General features: G+C 35.2%; 1 protein-coding gene across 1 annotated transcript in view; it reads right to left on the bottom strand.

Moving 5' to 3' along the window:
* Positions 1 to 466: 466 nt before the first annotated feature.
* The window catches only part of ZC3H6 (zinc finger CCCH-type containing 6), a 60,254-nt gene continuing 38,331 nt past the window's right edge, over positions 467 to 22,389 (bottom strand). Inside the window, exons 4-12 of the mRNA XM_040623201.1 lie at positions 17,788 to 18,037; positions 15,248 to 15,381; positions 11,042 to 11,158; positions 10,257 to 10,368; positions 9,434 to 9,543; positions 8,770 to 9,023; positions 7,011 to 7,507; positions 5,830 to 6,063; positions 467 to 2,941 (exon numbers count right to left, since the gene is read on the bottom strand). Of these exons, the coding sequence (XP_040479135.1) occupies positions 1,476 to 2,941; positions 5,830 to 6,063; positions 7,011 to 7,507; positions 8,770 to 9,023; positions 9,434 to 9,543; positions 10,257 to 10,368; positions 11,042 to 11,158; positions 15,248 to 15,381; positions 17,788 to 18,037 (3,174 nt within the window). The 3' untranslated portion in view covers positions 467 to 1,475. The remainder of the gene's footprint in view (positions 2,942 to 5,829; positions 6,064 to 7,010; positions 7,508 to 8,769; positions 9,024 to 9,433; positions 9,544 to 10,256; positions 10,369 to 11,041; positions 11,159 to 15,247; positions 15,382 to 17,787; positions 18,038 to 22,389) is intronic.

The following is a 22,389-nucleotide window of genomic DNA, read 5'->3' as shown; positions in this document are numbered from 1 at the left end:
CAAAAAAAAAAAAAAAAAAATGAAGTGAATAGAAAAAATATGCATTGATATTAAACCATATGCTAGCTGAGTGTTAGGTTCCCACAGAAATATTTTGCTGTATATTTTTGAGATTTACTTCTCAAGCGTAGTTATTTTCATCCAAGGACCAACTTTCTTCACTTGCATTATCTTTTAGAGTGAAATGCTCTGTCTCAAGTTCCTTATTGGAGCTGTTACCAGCAAATGCAGTCACACGCGTCCAGTTCAAGATATGGATATCAGTGTAATACTCAGTTTCTGTTATAAATAATATATGTATAAAACAAATAGGGCTGCCATTATTTATATACTGCACAAAAGACACAAGAATGAATACAAATTATTTTTCATAAAAATACAATTTCTAATCAATTTCGGGGATTTCCAAACTATGAAAACATTTAAAACACCAGGCAGTCTCTTCTGTTACAGAATGCCAGTCAGGAGAGATCTGAAAGAGCTTCTTTATTGGTAGCTGTATACAGTTGATTATGCCATCTCTGTGTTTTCTTGCTATTTAAAATATAGAACCTGGACATTTAAAACATTATCAATGCAATAATCACTACAGACTGTCACTGGATCTTTTAAAATTTTGTTAAAAATTACCAAAGTCATGATGAATACAATTATTGCAGCTACATCATTTGAAAAAGTAATATAAATTATGCTGCTAAAGACAAAAAACATTGAAACACATAAACCTCACGATGTAACACAGCAAGAACTCAGAACTATTTAATATGAAAAATCAAATTTAAAAAGTTATGTTAGAGAACTTGGGGGATTTTTCACGTTAGCAAAAACAATCTATGTATCTCCAACTGCTATGATACAGTATGCAATAAAATACTTTTAAAAGATATGACATTCAAATGCTTCATTTACACAAATAATATTGCCAATACTAATAAAAGTGATGCCCTTAAACACGAACTGCTCTGCTGATTGTGATTTTAAAAAGTTTTCTTTACTTCATTTTACATTTTAGTTAGCAGTTAGCATTACATATTAATCAATTCTGTGTTGACAAATAGAGAAGACCCTAGTCAAAATACTGTTGTTGCTCAAAAGTAATGTACATCATATTGCTTGAAACTAACAACCATATAAAAGTGGTAATCATTTATCTAAACATGGATTATGAAAGACGACTGGCATACACTTGGGCAGAGTGTCGAGTTCATGATGGTTTATTTACGATAAAAGTACTTTTACCGAAGCTAACATGATATATAGGTTTCTATGTCAATTACTACAGTCTCTTAAAGTTATAAAAATATTATATAAAATACCACAGGCTTTAGAGGATATAACTTCATGTGGTTCTGATACTAGCAGCTGAAAAGTATTTATAATTTAAAAATAAATAAACTATAGAGGTAAACCAGTTACAAAACAGCAGAGGACTGCAACAGTCACAGAGTGAAAAGAATTGCTTAATTACACGATAGCTAACAAAATGGTGAAGCAGTTGGATCAAAAGTTTTAAAAACCTCTTTCAGAGATTTGTCATCTGGTTCTTTACTGAGATCACTTTCTGGGGTGGGGCTCATCTGTCCTGGCTGCCTGGACTGCCTTGGATCGCTGTACTGGGGTCTAATTAAGCCTGTTAATGCCTGAATAGGAAGACTGTGCACTGCTGGGACCTGAACCACACCAGGACTCCTGAGACTATCAGCCTGTGGGTCAGCCGGCCCATCCGCGGCGACTTCCACGTTCGCACTGGTTTTCTGTGGCAGGACTGCTTCTCCAGAAGGCTCATTTTCCTCACTACTCTTTAAACCACCACTTTTTTTCTGGTTCTCTGGATTTTCTGTTGCTAGCTCTGATGCAGATGGTGAAGCATGCTCCCTAGGGTCATACAAACTAATGCCACTAAGAACTGAACTTGGAGTTCCCAGGGGAAGGCCAGCTGAAGAGGAGAGTTTAGGGGCATATGGAGGCAAAGCCCCCGGCCCAGAACTACTAGTCGCTGCCCCTGAGGGCTGGGATGAGGCAGGGTTAGATCTGGCTAAGTGAGGGGTGCCCTTTAATGTATGTGAGTCCTTCATAACCGCTGCGTGGGACTCTGTACTGTGCAGTCTATGAAGTCTAGGATCAAAATTTTTTTGCAGCCTAGGATCTCCTAATTTACTTCCTGAACTGTGTAAGTCTCCAAATTGTTCTAGGTAGCCTTCTCTGTTTGTGGTGTTCACTTTGGCTTTGGCTGCTGATTTTGAATCAATGGGCACCGTGTTCCGATGAAGATCACTTTTTGTACTCCATAACCTATTGAGCCTCTGGTCAGCGATAAGAGGGGGCAGAGGTAAATTGATTGAAGATACTGGGTCAGGTTTAGGTAAAGGGACTGGAAGTAAGTCTTCTGGAGCCCACACGATGTGTTTTGCAAAGTTGGGTTTGGTTAGGATAATATCCATTTTAATGTGACTGAACTGCCTCAGCTGTGACCTTGGATCCTGGAGCGTTATGCCAGGGGAAGAATCCAAAGGTATTAAGAAAGCTTTTTCTCTCAATTCTCTTTCTGCGTCTTCATCATCATCATCTCCTCTCTTGTGTTTGACAGAGCCAGCATTTGCGTGATGTGAATCAAACTTTGTTCCGCCAACAGATGATCCTACATGACCGCTTCCGTTCCCTCTCAATTTCCTGGGATCCCACGCAAGCCTAAGATCCAGTGGGGTAGATTCAGAAGATTTTCTCATGTCTTGCCTTGGGATAGTCCTAAGTCGAGGGTCAACAACTTGGTTTCCTTTGCTTTTCTCTTTAGCCAGTCTTGGGTCAGTAGGAGTGCTGAGCTCTGTGGAAGGCTGTTGCTGATTCCTGAAAGTTTCTGTTTGTTTCTGTAATGTTTTCAGGATTGACTTCACACTGCTTCCTTCTTCCTCTTCACTACTGGAATACCAGTTAACAGTATCATCTAAATACAGACAAAAACTTACTGTAAAGAATGAAGCATTCATATTTGACCTTAATTAAGATAATTAAAAAAAACACTTAAAATTTCTGGAATTAGTGCAGTCTAACTTCAAGAAAATGCATCATAGAAATGCCAGAGTTTCAACACTGGAATAAAATTAGATATGGAATGACAATGATCAAATTAGTCATTGTGCCCTATTAAGAAAGAGGTATGATATTAGAGTATGTGTAAAGTCCTTCCATTCAGGAAGAAGTCAGGACCTTTCATTCGGACTGGCCAAAAGTGTATGTAGTATGATAGAGTGGGGGAAAAAGAGAAAATACTCTTGGAAAAGAATACTAAAATGTTTTGGATCTCTTTAATTCAAGTAATACTTAGGCTTCATAGCTCTGGATTTATCAAGATAACGAGGATGAAATATTTTTTTTTAAAAATCTGGAGAAAGGAAAAAAAAAAGAAAAAAAATTCTGGAAAGAAAACAAAACACTAACAGTACTGGTTAAGGAAGCAATGGGAACCAAGCAAATGAGGGATGATGTAGAGATTTGTCATTTATAGCTTATTATATTTTTAGATGTTTGACATATGTGAATATATTAGCTATTTAAACATTTAAAAGTAAAAATAACAAAACTGACATCCTGAAATTTATATACTTTAACTTTATGGGAACACTTTGGGCCTTAATCTTAAAAAAAAAGATTCTCTTTAAAAAAAAAATTGGACCCACAAAAGGAAATGCTATTTTATTCTCTCATATCAATATATATATATATATTAAAAGATTTTATTTATTTATTTGACAGAGAGAGAGACAGCCAGCGAGAGAGGGAACACAAGCAGGGGGAGTGGGAGAGGAAGAAGCAGGCTCCCAGCGGAGGAGCCTGATGTGGGGCTCGATCCCAGAACGCTGGGATCATGCCCTGAGCCAAAGGCAAACGCTTAACAGCTGAGCCACCCAGGTGCCCCCATATCAATATATTTCATAAGCAATCTTAAATCCTTTTTGGAATGAGAATGAATATAGAACAGAAGGAAAACATACCAGTAGAGATAGGCCAATGGAAAGGAGATATTAGATAAGAAATGACAGTTAAAAGCTTTGTATCAGCTTTTTATCAAAGGATAGATTAAAACTATAAGGGCATTAAAATTAATAAAAATGAACACAAACATACAAAAAAACCCCCTAGCTGTTCACTACTAGGTATTTACCCCAAAGATACAAATGTAGTGATCCAAAGGGGCACCTGCACCCCAATGTTTATAGCAGCAGTGTCCACAATAGCCAAACTGTGGAAAGAGCCCAGATGTCCACTGACAGATGAATGGATAAAGAAGATAATGGTATATATGTGTGTGTGTATACACACACACACACACACACACACATATATATATATACATACATACATACACATACACATACACACCAAGGAATTTTACTCAGCCATCAAAAAGAATGAAATCTTACCATTTGCAATGACATGGATGGAACTATAGGGTATGCTAAGTGAAATAAGTCAGAGAAAGACAATGATCATATGATCTCACTCATACGTGGAATTTAAGAAACGAAACAGAGGAGCATAGGGGAAGGGAGGGAAAAATAAAACAAGATGAAATCAGAGGGGGAGACAAACCATAAGAGACTCTTAATCGTAGGAAACAAACTGAGGGCTGCCAGAGGGGAGGGGAGTTGGGGGATGGGATAACTGGGTAACGGGCATTAAGGAGGGCACATGATATAATGAGCACTGGGTATTACATACAACTGATGAATCACCGAACTTTACCTCTGAAACTAGTAATACACTATACGTTAATTGAATTTAATTTTTTCTGGACACAGAGAAAAAACCTTCATAAAACATCACCAATTATATTATTATAGTACAAAATTTTATATCCAGAAAAATTGTAATTTTCTTGTTTATGAAAACGTAAATCTTTGCAAGACTTTATAGAAAGATTATCATTAAAATTGTTTTTTCTTAAAATTAAGTTTTAGCACTTTAAGGAACAAACATAAATTGTACAGGAAATTAACTTATTGGGAATCCTTCTTTTCCCTGTGATGTTAAATAAATGAAGGGTTAATGCTACCTTCTTTGAAAAGGTAACAGATAATGTTTATATCATAACTTGTAGCTATCTAATGTTATCTAGTTTTACAAATTTATAAATTTTATGCTTAAGAGTGGGCAAACGGGCACCTGGCTGCCTTAGTTGGTGAAGCATGAGACTCTTGGTCTTGGAGTCATGGATTTGAGCCCCATGTTGGCCGTGCAATTTACTTAATAAAAAATATATATACATAAAAGAGAATGGGCAAACATACTAATTTTGTAATTTGTAAGAAGAACTGGATGCATTAAGCTTTCTCTCCTTAACTGAATTAACTAATTGCTGTATACTTATCAATATCAAAAACACTAAGGTAAACTTGAGGTTTCCACATTATCTTTTATATTAAAAATAATATTCCTTCATAATATAGTAGAATCTTAAGTATACAGCCTATGCCCATAAAAACTTCTCTAATACCTGAAGCATTTTAAACTTGGGCTAGAAGTCAAAATTCCTGAACTGGAAGATGTCAGTTCCTGTTCTATTTCCTTCTTCCATATAAAGGGCTTCAGCCAGGCCTCGCACTATAGCTTCAGATCTACTCACTGCTTCAGGTTAAACTCTTCGCAATTAATTACTAAAGCATTAATGGCACTGGAAACCACAATCAATTCCAAGCAGACAGGAGCTACAAGGTAAACCGGAAATAGAACAGAGTTCAGAGGAACTCATTTTTCAAATTTTAACCTATTCAAGAGCATTTTAGGAACTGAGTAATCCAAAGTAAGATGCTATCATCATAACACCTGACACACCTTCTTCCTTGCTTGGTGCCCTCTGAGGTTGGGTGCTGCTTGGTTCATCTTCTTCTTGGTACTTCTGAGTAAGTCTGAGAAAAAGAGCTCTCTGCACTGCAGGGAGGAGGCCCGGTGCAGGCAGGGAGCTGTGGCCTGTCGTGTTGCTGCTGCCATCAGATCCACTCCCACGGTTAGGGGAGTCTTGAACAATGGGAGCCTGATGCTGGGCAAAGTCAACATGCCACATCCCATCTATACACATAACACAGGAAGACACAGACACCGATTTAGCACAGAACTCCACTAGAGAGTACCACGGTCAGTTATAAGAAACTGAAGCTTTAATAATAACTACATTCAATTATCAAATTATTATGTGATTGTAAATATTTTTTAAAGATTTTATTTTATTGGGGAAGCTGGGTGGCTCAGTCGTTAAGCGTCTGCCTTCAGCTCAGGTCACGATCCCAGGGTCCTGGGATCGAGCCCCGCATCGGGCTCCCTGCTGGGTGGGAAGCCTGCTTCTTCCTCTCCCACTCCCCCTGCTTGTGTTCCCTTTCTCACTGTGTCTCTCCCTCTGTCACATAAATAAATAAAATCTTAAAAAAAAAAGATTTTATTTTATTTATTTTAGAGAGAGTGAGCATGGAAGGGAAAGGCAGAGGCAAGCAGACTCCATGCTGAGCGTGGAGCTAGATGCGGGGCTTGATCTCATGACCCGGAGATCATGACCTGAGCTGAAACCAAGATGTGGATGCTTAACCGAGCCACCCAGGTGCCCAATTGTAAATATTTTTTTTTAAAACTATCTAAAGTTCTGGTGTAGCAAATGTTTGGCTAAATTTAAAATCTATCTTATGGCTTAAATTTCATTACATTTTACTAAGCTTTATTAAAAACATACATTCTTACCATTTTTTTAACAAAAAATAGAGAACTCCAAAGATTTTAAGTTAAAAATGAGTTATCTGAGGGGCGCCTGGGTGGCACAGCGGTTAAGCGTCTGCCTTCGGCTCAGGACGTGATCCCGGCATTCTGGGATCGAGCCCCACATCAGGCTCCTCTGCTATGAGCCTGCTTCTTCCTCTCCCACTCCCCCTGCTTGTGTTCCCTCTCTTGCTGGCTGTCTCTATCTCTGTCAAATAAATAAATAAAATCTTAAAAAAAAAAAAAAGAGTTATCTGAGAAGGTAAACTTACCACCAGGGTTATTGGGTGGCTGAAAATTATGTACAGCATGCTGTGAATAGTAATTATCATAAAATTCAGCTGGGTTTTGTAGGGACTCATAATCGGTATTGAGCTGCATTTCCCCAGTACTTTGCAGGTATGAGGAACCTGGAGAACAGTGGTTCTCTCTAGGTACTTTCATCATGTGTTCTGGAAAGCCCGAGCAATGGTAAGCACCACTCATGCTCGGTGGTGTCAAAGGTGCATCTGGCTGAATGAGCACTCCAGCTTGACCGTGAGGACCTAAAATTCCAGGTGGAGCAGGTGGCAAAGGTGGGCTGTGTGGCACTGCTGCGCAAGGATGATGTCCCGGGGAGCCCGGGTGCATCACAGGACTGCTGTGTCCCTGAGACATATTAGGTCCAGGACCTGGACTTGATCCAGAACTGTAAATATGTTGAGGATGTGGGCTGCTTTCCTGAAACTGTGGTCCTGGTGGTGAGGCACTGTTATAAAATGCTGGTGGCCTGTAGACAGAAAGAATAATATTTCTTAGTTCAAAGAAAAGAGGCAAACAAGAATGTTAATATTTTTAAATATGTATTGGTTACATGTTTTTTCCCACTATCAGAACGTGTTTTTAAGAAGCCCTTTATTCTACATTATCTCCAAATGAAAACACCAATATCTGCATCTTGCCTTCATTTTAGCCCACAGTCTTAATTGACACTATCAGCTATTCTAAACCTTACAGATATTTTGAAAAATACAGAAAAGTACAAAGATAAGAATCACCTCTAATCCTGCCACCCAAAGATACATTTTTTGATTTGTTCTCTCCTAGACTTTTTCTAGGCATACACAGACCTTTTTTTAAATATAACAAAATTAGGAATTACACTATATAAACATACAACTTCCCAATTTCTAATCGATTGCTGCTGGCATATAAAAAGACCTTTAGGTTTTGATTCTTCTTCTTTCTGGACATTTTATAATTTAATTACTATTTCTAATAGTTTTGTCAGTTGATTCCTTCAGGTTTACTGAGGGAAACCACTCAAATAATGAGCTGCCTCTCCATTGCTAATCTTTATATCTATTATATCTGTCTCTTTTTCCATTGGCTAGGATCTGATCTACAATATTAGCCAAACAGTGGACATACCTGTCTTCTTGACCTTAATAGAAATAATTTTAATGGTTCACATTAACTGTGACATTTCCTGTAGATTTCTTGTTCCTCATTTGGCTGAGATCTCATTGCTTTCCTGAGTGTTCAGGGTTAAAATAATCGACAATGGGACTTAAGGCCCAGGTGCACAGACCCTGGGAAAGGACAGCAGGACTGGAATGGTGTTGTTAGCAAATGCGAATCTGGATCCAGCTTACCCAAGGGTTTTCCTCTAACAGCCCAAGGAAATATTTCTCTAAAAGAATCAAATATTCTGGAGACATGCTAATGCCATTATTTGAAGACGTTATCAATGTCAAATGTAGCTTCATAACGAATTGGGAGAAATACCAACTCCATCCACCGGGCAGTGTCGTTCAGGGTTACTATGTGGAAAGGTTTCTGAAGCTGTTAAGGATTCCATAGAGAGAAGCACTGATGGCATGCAGCAGAGAGCAGAGACAAAGAGGAAGCAGGAAGAGCAATCGGGGTGAATGCCAGGTATCTGCTATCTCTACCTAAGTTTAATTATATGATTAACATGGAATTCAAGTTAGTTTCTTAATAAGAACTCTAAGGGGAAAAATGATGCCATTTTTGAAAATTTTAACTTACTTCTTCCCAATCTTATGTGCTAAATCAACAGTAGGTTTTACAACTATTTCAAAAAGAGATGGGATTTTCTTGAAATCATCAGAAAGATCTGTCTGAAAATCGTCCTCAGGATCAGAAAAGGGAAAATGCTCTGGTGGGGTTGGCAGAAGCCCAACTCCTGGAGGTGGTTTGGGAAGAGGAGTTATGCCCCGTTTTCTCAGTTCTTCTAATTCTCGTTCGTCTTCATTTGTGGCTTCTTCTTCCGTGTTCAACACCTAAGAATGATTGGCAAAGATTACTATTCCAAAACAAGCTTTCTTCCTTACATTTAAAAACTGTGAAGATGTCAATAAACCAGTTTTGTTATTAGAAAAATATCATTTTGAAGTTAAAATGGGTCAGAGAGAGCTAACTCATTTTTGATAATGAGGTTCAAAATGGTAAAGGATATTTCTCAAAGTACATTAGCTTTTTAAAGGCAGAACAAGGGTAAGAATGAAAGATTCTTAATTCCTAGTCCAATATGTCTGCTCTTCTAACACACTACATTCATAGATTAAAACATAAAATAACAAATCCTTGATTTCTCAGACTTTTATGAAATACGATTTACAAATCATGATTCAAGTCAAATGAATCCGTGGTGAGACCTAACAAATAATTGAAGTGCAAAAATATTACTTACTTTATCCAAAAGTTTCTTTGTCTCTTTAGTCAGATCATCATGTGAAAATTTACAATTGTCTCCTTGGTAACATTTTGCTCCACTATGATAGAACTTACATGGAAATTCATGTAAATAAAAATATTAAGGAATAGACCAAGTGAAATCAAACTCTAATATTTTTAAACCCAAAAACATAACTGTGCTGAGTCAATAAGACTGTATTACTATATATTGTACTGAATTTTTTACAATCATGTCAGAGTAGACAATTTAATTTTTAAGATGAAATATTTCAATTATGCAGCAAAACAGTCAAAGATTTTAATCTTCCTCACTATATTAAGCTAGAAAATTTTTTAAAGAAAAAATATAATTGTTACAGCAAATACTATAGTATGTCAATTATGTAAGTTCTGTTACTTTACACAATAAAAATTGTAGACAGAGCAAATAAATTTTGTAGCAAGAGCTTCTATCTATGAAGAAAACAAAAGGGCTCAATAGGTCATGTTAAAGTCAAATATCCCAACATGAAAACTACAAGCTAAGCTATCTTGTGATTTTGGAAACAAATTTTAAACTTCTAAAGAAAATATTAAATTCAGAAGTTTATTGAAAATTATGCCATTTTCAGGTGGTTTACATTCAGGGAATTCCTGAGGGGTTTTAGAAAATTTATTACTGTAATCAGCACTTTGACAGGATCAAGAGAAAAAAATATGACCATAGAAGATTCTATTTTAAATTTAAAACCAAAGTAGGTTTTCTAGAGATTTTGAAAAACCTCAGTAATGTTTTACAACCTCAATATTTTGGTTAACATCTTTTTAATAAAGGATATTGTGCATATAAATGCAGTTCTCTCCTTTGGTACAATATCCTTGTAAATAAAATTTGCAGATCTCCTTTCTCTTCTCCAGCTCTGCATCATGATCAAATTTACACTGATCTCCCTGTCACAAAAGAAAAAAAGAAAGAGAAAAAAAAGAAACAATTGAGTATTCTCTATGGTGTGTCATGGTGGAACTATGGCCATATCTTCAGTGTTTAAATAATGATCTACTAATAATTCAAACCACCCCCTTGGAAGTCTTGCCCAAGACAGCGGATGTGGCTATGTACAGGGGCAGCGCAGTGAGCATGGCCCCAGCAGCTGCTGCCTAGATTACACCAGCACTCACCATTTCTAGCTGAGCTACTGTGGGCACTTATTTGACCTCCCGGTCTGGCCGTGTTTAAAATGGGGATAATAACAGTAACTACTTAATAGGCTTGCTGTAAAGATTAAAACATTTAATATTGTAATCCACTTTGAACAGTACTTGCCACACAGTCAGCGTTATGTGTTTGTTAAAAAAATCTGATTTCAACAAATTATATTACTGTCCCAGAATATAATTAAATGAGCTCTGATATACAGTATTTCCATAGATACACTTTGAGGATACACTTTGAAGAACCAGCTTTATTATTTATGAAGATATAAAGATACACTTTGAAGAACCAGCTTTATTATTACAACTGTATGAGAAATGAAAAAAACTAACCACCCCCTCAAAAGACTCTACATTTTAAAGACTATTTTGGAAGTTAAAATGATTTATGATAGCCCCCCCGAAAATTTACCTTAATACATCTCCCTTCCAGAAAGTATTTACAGATTTGTTTTCCTTTGTGTTCCACTGTGTGCTGATTAATGAATTCCTGAGTCATAACCTTCCATTTTTTCCCTGGTTTACTATACTGTAAGAAAGAAAAATTAATTTGAATACAACATATGAAATATTAAATATGTACTAAAATGGATAGTCAAATGGATTGGGAAAGCAGTACAAATTACTATTTAAAGTGGTCAAGAGGGGACATTCAGATGCTATTCATTTATTTAGAGAGATAGGCTTATAATACACTGCTCATTGCTACTAGTGGTCGCAAAGAACCCTATTTCTATTTTAAAGAGGATGTACAACTACTTTTTAAAAATAAAATTATGAAAAGCTTGAAAATTAACAATAATATTCTGTTGGCAAAGATGTTAAATGTGCATTCTTGTGATTGTTGATAGCTATGTTATAAAAGATTTACGATATCCATACTGTTTAACAAAAAATTTGTACTTTTCAGAAGTATTCTGAAGGAATTATCAGGGAGGCACACACACATTTATTCACAAAAATAACTACTGCAGAATTACTTTACATGATAAAACGACAGACAGACACCTAGAACTACTCCACACATCCCAAACAATGAGACCAGTCAAATACATTATGATGCCGATCAGTGGTAGATTAGTATGTAATCAATACAAACGGATGAGATGGAAAGACAATTTAGGGATATAAGAAAATGTTTACTAAGTAGAAAATTGATCTGAATTTTATAATAATAAAGACAAAGAGAAAAGACTAAAAGAATATACGCCCATGTTTAAGAGTGTATGTCTCTAGATGGATCTCCCCCAAAATAGAGATTTTTTGCATGTGTGGTTATTCCGTACTTCCTTTGGGGAAAAAAAAAAGGGAGGATGTATTTCCTTTAACTTTTAAAGAATAACAAAAAGAAGTATATGGTAGAAAATCTCACAGCCCTACCTGTTTTCCTTCCTTTCTCCTTAGACCCCTATCCAACTTTTGCTGAGTACTAGAAGATTGAGTAAGAAGCGAATGACGCTTAGCCATGCTCAGGACTTACATTCGTAAGTTCTATAAAACAGCACTGCTTTTCAAAAACCTGGTATGCACCATGCTTTGTATACAGCAGGAGCTCACAATAACTATTTGCTTTTCTAATTTGATTTGTTTCCCTTCCTTCAATTTGCTAGGAGATGGAGAACAAAACACAACCTACTGAAAATAGGAAACTGCCTCACAGTAAACACCGGAGGCAAGAGATGGCTACTCTTAAATCTGATCCTCAGTGCTTGCGTTTGAAATACACATTTTACTGCAAGAATTCTGAGAAAAAAGGTACAAAAATACCAAGAAAACAGATAATCCTATAAGTTCTTTTTAAAAATATAAGTATACGGAATTGCCCCAGGAAAAACGCAGTGAAATTGCTTATACTATTCTCTGATAGGATCCTTTAAAATGTCTTAAATTTATGTGAGTTTGACTCACAAATATTTTCTATTTCCAGGCTCATTTAGAACAAGTAGATATAAATGACCAGCTCACATATGCCTTCTGTACAAAGAATGATGGCTATAATAAAATAGGAAGCCAAGGAGAATGCATTATACAAAATCAACAGGCCAACTTGAAGAATGTAACTGAAATTAAAAAGTAAAATATTAGGTAATCACCAGAAAAACCCAAAACCACTCTGAAAAATACACCAAGTTGTACCTTTATTTCATCAGTAACTCATTCTATGTTACTTTCTAATGATGTGCCTCATTGTTTTAATAGAGGATAGCGGGTTTTTCTGATTTGTTTTTTAGTTTAGTTTAGTTTAAATGAGTAGAAAGTATATCAGTATCCATAACCATGAGAAACTTAATTATAATCAAGATACTCTAGAAAATCTAAAGCAACTTTAACAAAATTTTAGGACAAAATAACATGCCTAGAAGATCTGATCTTTTAAGTCTAAGCCTATAGAAGCAAATGTCCTCTATCTTTAAGATCTCTTGTAATATAAGAGTTGGAAGAACCACAGAAGTCATTTATAAAGTTCATCACCCTCACTAGACAAATGTGAAAAGTGAAGATTAGAGAAATTAGTGACTTGCCAAGAGTCATATGGCGAGTCAGGGTAGAACTCTTTGCACTGTATCACACTACCTCTAAGAAAACACTTCAATTCAAGAAAGAGGGAGGAAAAAAAAAGAGGGAGAGAAAGGAAAGATGGAGAGAGGGAAAACTAAACTACCTACTTGGTTATTTTAAAATGTATTTACTCTAGAAGATGTATTATATTGGCATAAGGAACAAGAGCATAAAATATTTTTAAAAATATATAAGGAAGAGGGAATGAAAAGATCTGCCAGCAAAATAGTATGTATTTATACAGAAAATGTAGCAGCTGTTACAAATACAAAAAAAATTAAGCAGTTTAATGGCCGATAGAATAAATAAGTCCTTCAAATCTATCAAAAATTTGCTTGTCCTATGACCACCCTTGAGTGTTCAAGACAGTTCTTGTGGACATACAAGTATCTGTGAATTTATCTGGCTTTTGGAGGATCTCACACTCCCTGGAAAGGATGGAAATGGATCTATGTTGGCCACTCTGGCATGTTCACTCTAACCTGGATAGGTTTCCCCCAGACCACTCCCGAATATGAGCTACTTGCTTGGGCTCTGGCACTCTCCTGGTTGTTTCTGGAATCATAACAAGAAATCTCTCTTGACAGCCAATAAACTGACACAGTTGATAACATTTTAATCTTAATAAACAAAAGGAAAAATATTCTAAATCTGATGAACGCAAAAGAAATAATTTATTCTGATTTTCTACAACATGATGAGGAATCTTTTAGTTGCAATCCAGATCTGTAAACATGTTAGTGCTTGAAGATCTCCTTAGAGTTAATTTAATACCATACTTTCATTTTACAAATTAAGCAAACCGAAGCTCAGAGATAGGTAGTAACTTGTTCAAAGCCACACTTTCTTGGAAGCTAATTTTTTTTCCAAGCATAGTGTGTACCTATTGGATATAGGAGAAAGCTTACTTTCAGACAGCATTCATATTAACTTGGTCTATGGAAAGCAGCACATTCTAGAGGAGTGTAGGAAAATGAACAGGCAGGTTACAATCACTCAGAAATTCTAAGCTTGTTTCCATAGCTGCTATTGAGTGGAACAGTGAGTGGCTCAATGAATGTTAATAAATTGGGAAGGGGTGGGGGGGGGATGTTCCGGGTCAAGTAAAATATGAAAACAATGGATTGAACAAAGTAAAACAGACTTTTTATACCTAAGTTGCAAGAAGTCTTTAATACATTAATATCAACTGAGAATCCCCAAGAGTAGACTGGAATGTGCTGGGTTTCACAAATTTATTTGGGCCTGAACTTCTTTTTTTAGGTCATACTTATTAACATCTCCCTAAACAGTATACTAACTAAGGAGTACATATTAAGAAATCTTTGCCCCTTATCTTTAAACCCAGACATGAGAAAACCAAGCATTTTCAAATTACAATATATTGCTATCCCTTTGCTCTCACTCAAGGTTGTAGCTTTTAATAACCTACCCTTGCTCTATATAATTCAATCAATCTTACTGGAACAGTGGCAGAAAACTGGATTTGGACCACTTTAATCCCAAGAGTGGCAACAAGGCTGCAATGTACATGTTCAAAATTCAATTAACATATATTTATTCAATATCTACTATACACAAGGTACACAAGTTCATCTTTCCAACCATTTATATTGCCTTTTCTTCTCTTTCAATGCTTTCAGTTCTAATAAGTTCATTTACTACTATAGTATGTCCCTTATTAGTGATGCTTCATATTGAGCTACTAGCATTACACTGCCCTTTGCATCTGGGGAAGATGACTCCTAGGAACAAAAAGTACAACAGAGAACTACTAGAGTCACATTTCTGCTTTCTGACATACCACTTTTATTTTGAGGTGCTTTCGAACACATTAATTTTATTTCAAGGTCACCTAAATTTGCATCTCTATACAGTTTCTTGACTAATTAAAACAATTCTTTTAATTTTTTTTTTAGAATCTATTTATACTCTTTTGATCTTAGCTGGAAAATTTTCATTTACTAGGAAAGTAGCATTAAAATCACGATGCCTTCTCTGCGGCCAAACAGGTTAAAAGATGGAAAAGCTCTCCTCATTATCTATAAATTCTCAGTACCTCTTGATAGTCATCCATTCCTGAAAAAATATTAGGCCCTTTATTGGTTCTTCCCCCACGGTCTTTGCGTTTGATTTTCTTCGGCAAACCACGTCCACGACCAACATTAAAACTTTTAACCCTCTGTTCAATACCTAAAAGAGTTAAAATGTACTTCAAATATCATAGAAAAACAACACACCCCTCAATCTATTAGTTTATAGGGAACAGCATATTTCAAATAGTCTATAATATACAGTGCATTCTTTTTCTTCCTTTCTAGAGTCAATGAAAAAAATTAATTATAGCTTTACATTTTACTTTCCAGGTAGTGCTTCTCATTCTTTTTTTTTTTTTTTTTTTTTTAAGGGCTATTGGGAGGGCAGGGCACAAGAATACACATGGCTACAGAAGTCAAAGCTAGTTTTGTTCTTTTCAATTTTCCTCAGAATAAGAAATAACAATCCTTTCTGTTTTTAAGAGAATTAAATATTATATTCATCCTTAAGGAAGACATTGTAGGTATTAGTGGTTAATTTGACCAAACTGAGTTTCTAGTGATAATTCTGAGTAGGTATCACATGTATTTTCAAGTAAAATTTATACCTGTCTTTTACTTTTAAAAAACTTGGCATTTAAAAGTATCTGCAATTGCAAAAATTATGTATTAGGATAGTAAGTTACTATACAGAGTCATTTCTCATTTTACCAAAGTCACATTCAACTAATACATTTTCTTACATATTAAGTGATCTTAAATCTACAAAACAGCAGATAAATATATGAAAAAATGTTTTACTTTATTAAAAGAAATCAGAGAAATTAAAAATTTTAAAATAACATATCAATTTTTACCTCAAAGAATAGTATTGGTAGGGATTTGGAGAAATTGGCATTTCCACATACTGGTGGGGTGTTATAAATTGGTCTACCAACTTTTTGGAAATCAACCTGGTATGTGGATCAAAAATCTTCAAATGTGTGGCTATATCTTTTAATTCTGCATTTCAGAATTTATTCTTGAGAAAAAAATACTGTGAAGATGTTCTTTGACACAGGTATAAATACACAGGGTTAATCACAGAATTAAAAGAAAAAACTGGGTGCAACTTAAATCTCAAGTGATTACACAAACCTAAGAATCTGTTGACAAATTATGGTATATCTATTTAATTGAATACAATGTTGGCATTAAAAGCTACTCATTAACATAAGAATGACTGAGATACAATTCATAGTTAAGGGAAAAAACAAGTTAAACAGTACGCATAGTTCTTTGCTAAAAATAATTGTCAGAAAAATTCTGGAAGAATGTACACCAAAACTATTTATAGTAATTATTTCTGCGTGTAAGGATCCAAATTACTTTTGTTTTATCTTTGATCTTTGTTGGGTTATTGTTTCCACACATAGAAAAAGTTTTCTGCATTTGACCATATATTACTTTCATAACTAAGGGGGGAAAATGAATACCAAAAATAAAAGAATACTCAATTCTTTAACAGAACAAACAGGAAGAGCTTGAAAGGGAAAACCCCAGGTGGGAATGGATGAGCAAAACCTCTCTATGTTCCCTTATTCCCCAAGTGGAATGATTCCTGACACCACTATGTCTAGACTTCAGGAACAAACTTACTAATTACAATAGCATATGCACAGACAAATGCCTTTCCTTTTTAGGTCAGCAAAGCCTGGGTTCATATTTTTCAAAGGAATTTTGCTAAGAAATCAAGAAAAAAATAAAGTCACAAAAATAATCACATTTGCTCATAACTGATTCCTTTTTTCAACAATATAGAAAGTATAGCAACATTGGGTTTGGGGCTAATTTCTTCATCTCAGCCTCATCTTGCTCCAGTTTTCTTGAAGCAGACATTGAGGGGACAATTCATAAGGTTGATTTGACTTTTATGTGACCCACAGTTTCTATGGCAACTTGCCCTGGCCTCTCCAGGGATCATGTGCCTCGATACAGCAGATGAAGTGATGATCACTCCAGAAATTTCTTTAGTTTATGTTTTTATTTCCAATCTTGAAGGATACCCATAATCCTAAATATAAGTACATTTGCACAGCAAAGATGATCACCATCTTTTAAAGTCTAATAAAAGAATAACTCCTCAGAATTCTGTCTTTACATGTCTAAAATATAAAGCAATGCATAGAGTAACAGAAACAACTGAAAAAGGTAAGCCATTTTTTCAGTATACTGATATCATTATACAAGGAAAGGGAAAAAACATAATGGGAAAGTTGTTTTACATTTTTATATGCTTTAAAAATATTAACATATCTTTCTAATTCAAATATTAAGATACCATGGAGACTGAAATATTTGCAGTCTCAAAGTCTATAAAATAAATATATATATTTATATAAATATATATATATTTATATAAAAATATATTTGTTCTCAAAGTCTATAAAATAAAAACAAATTCAGGAACCATGGGAATAAGCTGATCTTGAGAAAGGACTGAGAAATTTAGGTTGTTACTCCATAGCTACCTGTTGTAATAAGGTTCTCATACTCAAAGACAGACTGACAATTTCACACTTACCTTGCTGAACTTTCATTCTTTGTTTTTTCCCTGGTTCTTTAGAAAATGATGATCCTAAAGCAGTAGTTGAAGTTTCTTTAGCTTGTCTGTATTGTTTCAGCTGACTGGCAAAATCTTCCTCTGTTTCCTGACTGTAGGTACCGAAGTTGTCATCACTGTACGTACTGTACTCATCATATTCTTTACTTTTAAATTTTTTGTTATGTTGACTCTTCTTTGATGTCATGTAGCTTCCTGATAAATGTCCATGCTAAGTGAAAATGGACAATTGTTATCAGGATTTTTCAGTTAAATAGATGAATTGATAGTAACACAGGACATCCTTTTTCCCTCAGAAATTTAGAGAAAGAAGGGGAAAAGATAGTTGTAGTTCTGACTCTTGGTTAGTACTTATCTATGACAGTATTTTAAACTAAGTTCAAAAAGCTAAGTGCTACTCTGGTATTTATTAAACATTATAAAGTTCATAGATCTTGCTGGTGAGTGTGTTTTGTTCAGTTTTTGTTTTCCATCTCCCATGTCTCAATATTTGTACACAAAAGTATACTTAAAAATCCACACCATTATACATGTATTCCTTTTCCAAAAACTTTAAAGTATTTTTGAAAATATGGAAAATATAGTAAAATAGTTTGAGGTGGAAGAAAATATATATTCTCCTAATACTGTCCCAAATGACAAGTTTAAGCATATTATACTTAATAAAAAAAATGTGTGGAAATTTCAGAAAAAGGAAATGTTTATATCTGAGGTCTAACAAGGATTTCCCTAAAAGTTAAAAACATCTAGTGAAAAAATTGCTCATTAGGAAATACTTATAATATACATTATTAATTTTATTAATAATTTATTTTACTAAAGCATATGAAAACTAAGAATAGACTTTAGTCCTACAATTTTTTTTAAAGCAGCATGAAGCCTAATGCGGGGCTTGAACTTACAATCCTGAGGTCAAGACCCGGACACTTAACCAACTGAGACACCCAGGCACCCCTAGTCCTACAATTTTATTTAATGATAGTATTCAATTCTATCTCTAGTCACTAAAATATTTATATTAGTTCAGTCATCTCTTCTGTCAATTGTTTTTAAAAGAAAGGAAGAAAAAATGCACCTAATTACAATTTGAAAATCTAGAAAAACCCAGACCATGATTCATCTTTAGCTTAGTACATTTTAAATACAATATAAAAATACTGTCTGCCGTGGTAGATTACCAACATGAGACTATGTGTTTTTAATAAATTGCAGGGAAATGTTAGGATCTTTTCTGAAATTATAAAACAGAGAAAAAAGTACTTAACTAAATATATCAAGAAAATCAGTTAGCTCATCAATTTTAAATTTTAAAGACATTGTATTAGATTTCTGACTTGTTTTAAGCAGTGTTTTAGAGATTTTTTTTTTGTTGTTTGTTTTTTCTAAAATCAACTGTTCTCATCTAGCACTTCAGAAATTCAGAAGGGGATTTATAATTGTAGGCAAAAGGCAGTGTTTCTGACATTTTTAATAAAAACACTATGAAAATAAAATAAAAGGTAATTGCTTAGACTAAGGCGAAGATTGATTAATTAGCTGGATGGTACCAACTTTTCTTTTTATTAAAAAATGTGATTCCAGGGGCGCCTGGGTGGCTCAGTCTGTTAAACGTCTGTCTTCAGCCCAGTCATAATCCTGGAGTCCTCGGATCAAGTCCCTCATCACGCTCCCTGCTCAGTAGGGAGCCTGCTTCTCCCTCTCCCTCTGCCTGCTGCTTCCCCTGCATGTGCTCTTTCTCTCTCAAATAAATAAATAAAATCTTTTAAAAAAAATGTGATTCCATGATACACTAGACCAGATGGATTTAATAGATATACTCAGAACATTCCATCCTAAAACAGAATACACATTCTTTTCAAGTGCACATGGTACACTCTCCAGAATAGATCACATATTAGATCACAAAACAAGTCTCAACAAATTAAAAAAGATTGAAGTTATACCATGCATCTCTTCTGACCACAACACAATGAAACTAGAAATTAATCACAAGAAAAAAATCTGGAAAGAGCACAAATACATGGAGGTTAAGTAACGTGCTACTAAACAATGAGTGGGTCAATGAAGAAATCAAAGAAGAAATTAAAAAAATACATGGAGACAAGTGAAAATAAAAACACAACAGTCCAAAATCTTTGGGATGCAGCAAAAGCAGTTCTAAAAGGGAAATTTAAAGCAATACAAGCCTACCTCAAGAAGAAAAAAAATCTCAATAACCTAACCTTATACCTAAAGGAGTCAGAAAAAGAACAAACAAAACCAAAAATCAGCAGAAGGAAGGAAATAATAAAGATTAGAGGAGAAATAAATGATATGGGAAACTAAAAAAGCAATAGAACAGATCAATGAAACCAGGAACTGGTTCTTTGAAAAGACAACAAAATTGACTAAATCTCTAGTCAAACTCATAAAAAAAAAAAAAAAAGAGGACTCAAACAAAATCAGAAACAAAAGAGGCGAAATAACAACCAATACCACAGAAACACAACAGACTGTAAGAGAATATTATGAAAAATATGCCAATAACTGGACAACCTAGAAGAAATGGATAAACTCCCAGAAACACAAACCTACCAAAACCGATCAGGAAGAAATAGAAAATTTGAACAGACTGATTACTAGCAATGAAATTGATTCAGTAATCAAAAAACTCCCAAAAACAAAAGCTCAGGACCCAAATGGTTTCACAGGTGAATTCTACCAAACATTTAAAGAAGAGTTAATACCTATTCTCCTCCAACTTTTCCAAAAAATAGGAGAGGAAGAAAAACTTGCAAATTCATTCTATGAGGCCAGCATTACCCTGATTCCAAAATCAGATAAAGACACCACCAAAACAGAAAACTATAGGCCAATATCTCTGATTAACATATATGCAAAAATCCTCAACAAAATATTAGCAAACCAAATCCAACAATACATTAAAAATATCATTCATGATGTTCAAGTGGGATTTATTCTTAGGCTGCAAAGGTGGTTCAATATTCACAAATCAATCAATGCGATACATCACATCAATAAGAGAAAGGATAAAAACCATATGATCATTTCAATAGTTAAAGAAAAAACATTTAACAGAGTATAACATCCATTTGTGATAAAAATCCTCAGCAAAGGGGTGCCTGGGTGGCGCAGTTGTTAAGCGTCTGCCTTCAGCTCAGGGCAGCGTTCTGGGATCGAGCCTCACATCAGGCTCCTCTGCTGGGAGCCTGCTTCTTCCTCTCCCACTCCCCCTGCTTGTGTTCCCTCTCTTGCTGGCTGTCTCTGTCAAATAAATAAATAAAATCTTAAAAAAAAAAAATCCTCAGCAAAGTAGGTTTAGAAGGAACATACCTCAACATAATAAAGGCCTTATATGAAAAACCCATAGCTAACATCATACTCTATGGGGAAAAACTGAGAGCTTCCCCCTAAGGTCAGGATCAAGACAAGGATGTCAACTCTCACCTCTTTTATTCAACATAGTACTGGAAGTCCTAGCCACAGCAATCAGACAAGAGAAAGGAATAAAAGGCATCCAAATTGGTTAAGGAAGAAGTAAAATTTTCACCATTTGCAGATGACATGATACTATACAGAGAAAGCCCTAATGACTCCACAAAAAACTACTAGAATTGATAAATGTATTCAGTAAGGTCACAGAGCCTACAAAATCAGTATACAGAAATTTGCTGGATTTTTATACACTAATAATGAAGCAGCAGAAAGAGAAATTAAGAAAACAATCCCATTTACAGTTGCACCAAAAATAATAAAATACCTAGGAATAAACTTAACCAAAGAGGTGAAAATCTGTACTATGAAAACTATAAAACATTGATGAAAGAAATGGAAGAGGAGGGGTGCCTGGGTGACTCAGATGGTTAAGGGTCTGCCTTGGGCTCAGGTCATGATCCCAGCATTCTGGGATCAACCCTACATTGGGCTCTCTGCTCAGCAAGGAGTCAGTTTTCCCCTCTCCTCCCACTCATGCTTGTACTCTCTTTCTCTCTCTTTCCCTCTCTGAAATATATAAATAAAATCTTAAAAAAAAAATTGAAGATGACACAAACAAATGGAAAGACATTCCATGCTCATAGACTGGAAGAACAAATATTGTTAAAATGTCTATACTACCCAAAGCAATCTACAGATTTAATGCAATCCCTATCAAAATACCAACAGCATTTTTTACAGAACTAGAATAAACAATCCTAAAATTTGTATGGACCCACAAAAGACTTCGAATGGGCCAAAACAATCTTGAAAAAGAAAAACAAAACTGGAGGTATCACAATTCCAGACTTCAAGTTATATTACAAAGCTGCAGTAATCAAAACAGTATGGTACTAGCACAAAAACAGACACATAGATCAATGGGACAGAATAGAAAGCCCAGAAATAGCCCCACAATTATATGGTCAATCAATCTTTGACAAAGGAGGCAAGAATATGTAATGGGAAAAAGACAGTCTCAGGGCACCTGGGTGGCTCAGTCAGTTAAGTGTCTGCCTTTGACTCGGGTCATGATCCCAGGGTCCTCGGATCGAGCCCCATGTTGGGGCTCCCTGCTCAGTGTGGAGT

The sequence above is a fragment of the Ursus maritimus genome, unplaced genomic scaffold, assembly GCF_017311325.1.
Source record: "Ursus maritimus isolate PB19 unplaced genomic scaffold, ASM1731132v1 scaffold_6, whole genome shotgun sequence".
NCBI lineage: Eukaryota > Metazoa > Chordata > Mammalia > Carnivora > Ursidae > Ursus > Ursus maritimus.
This window is presented reverse-complemented; position numbering and strand designations above follow the sequence as displayed.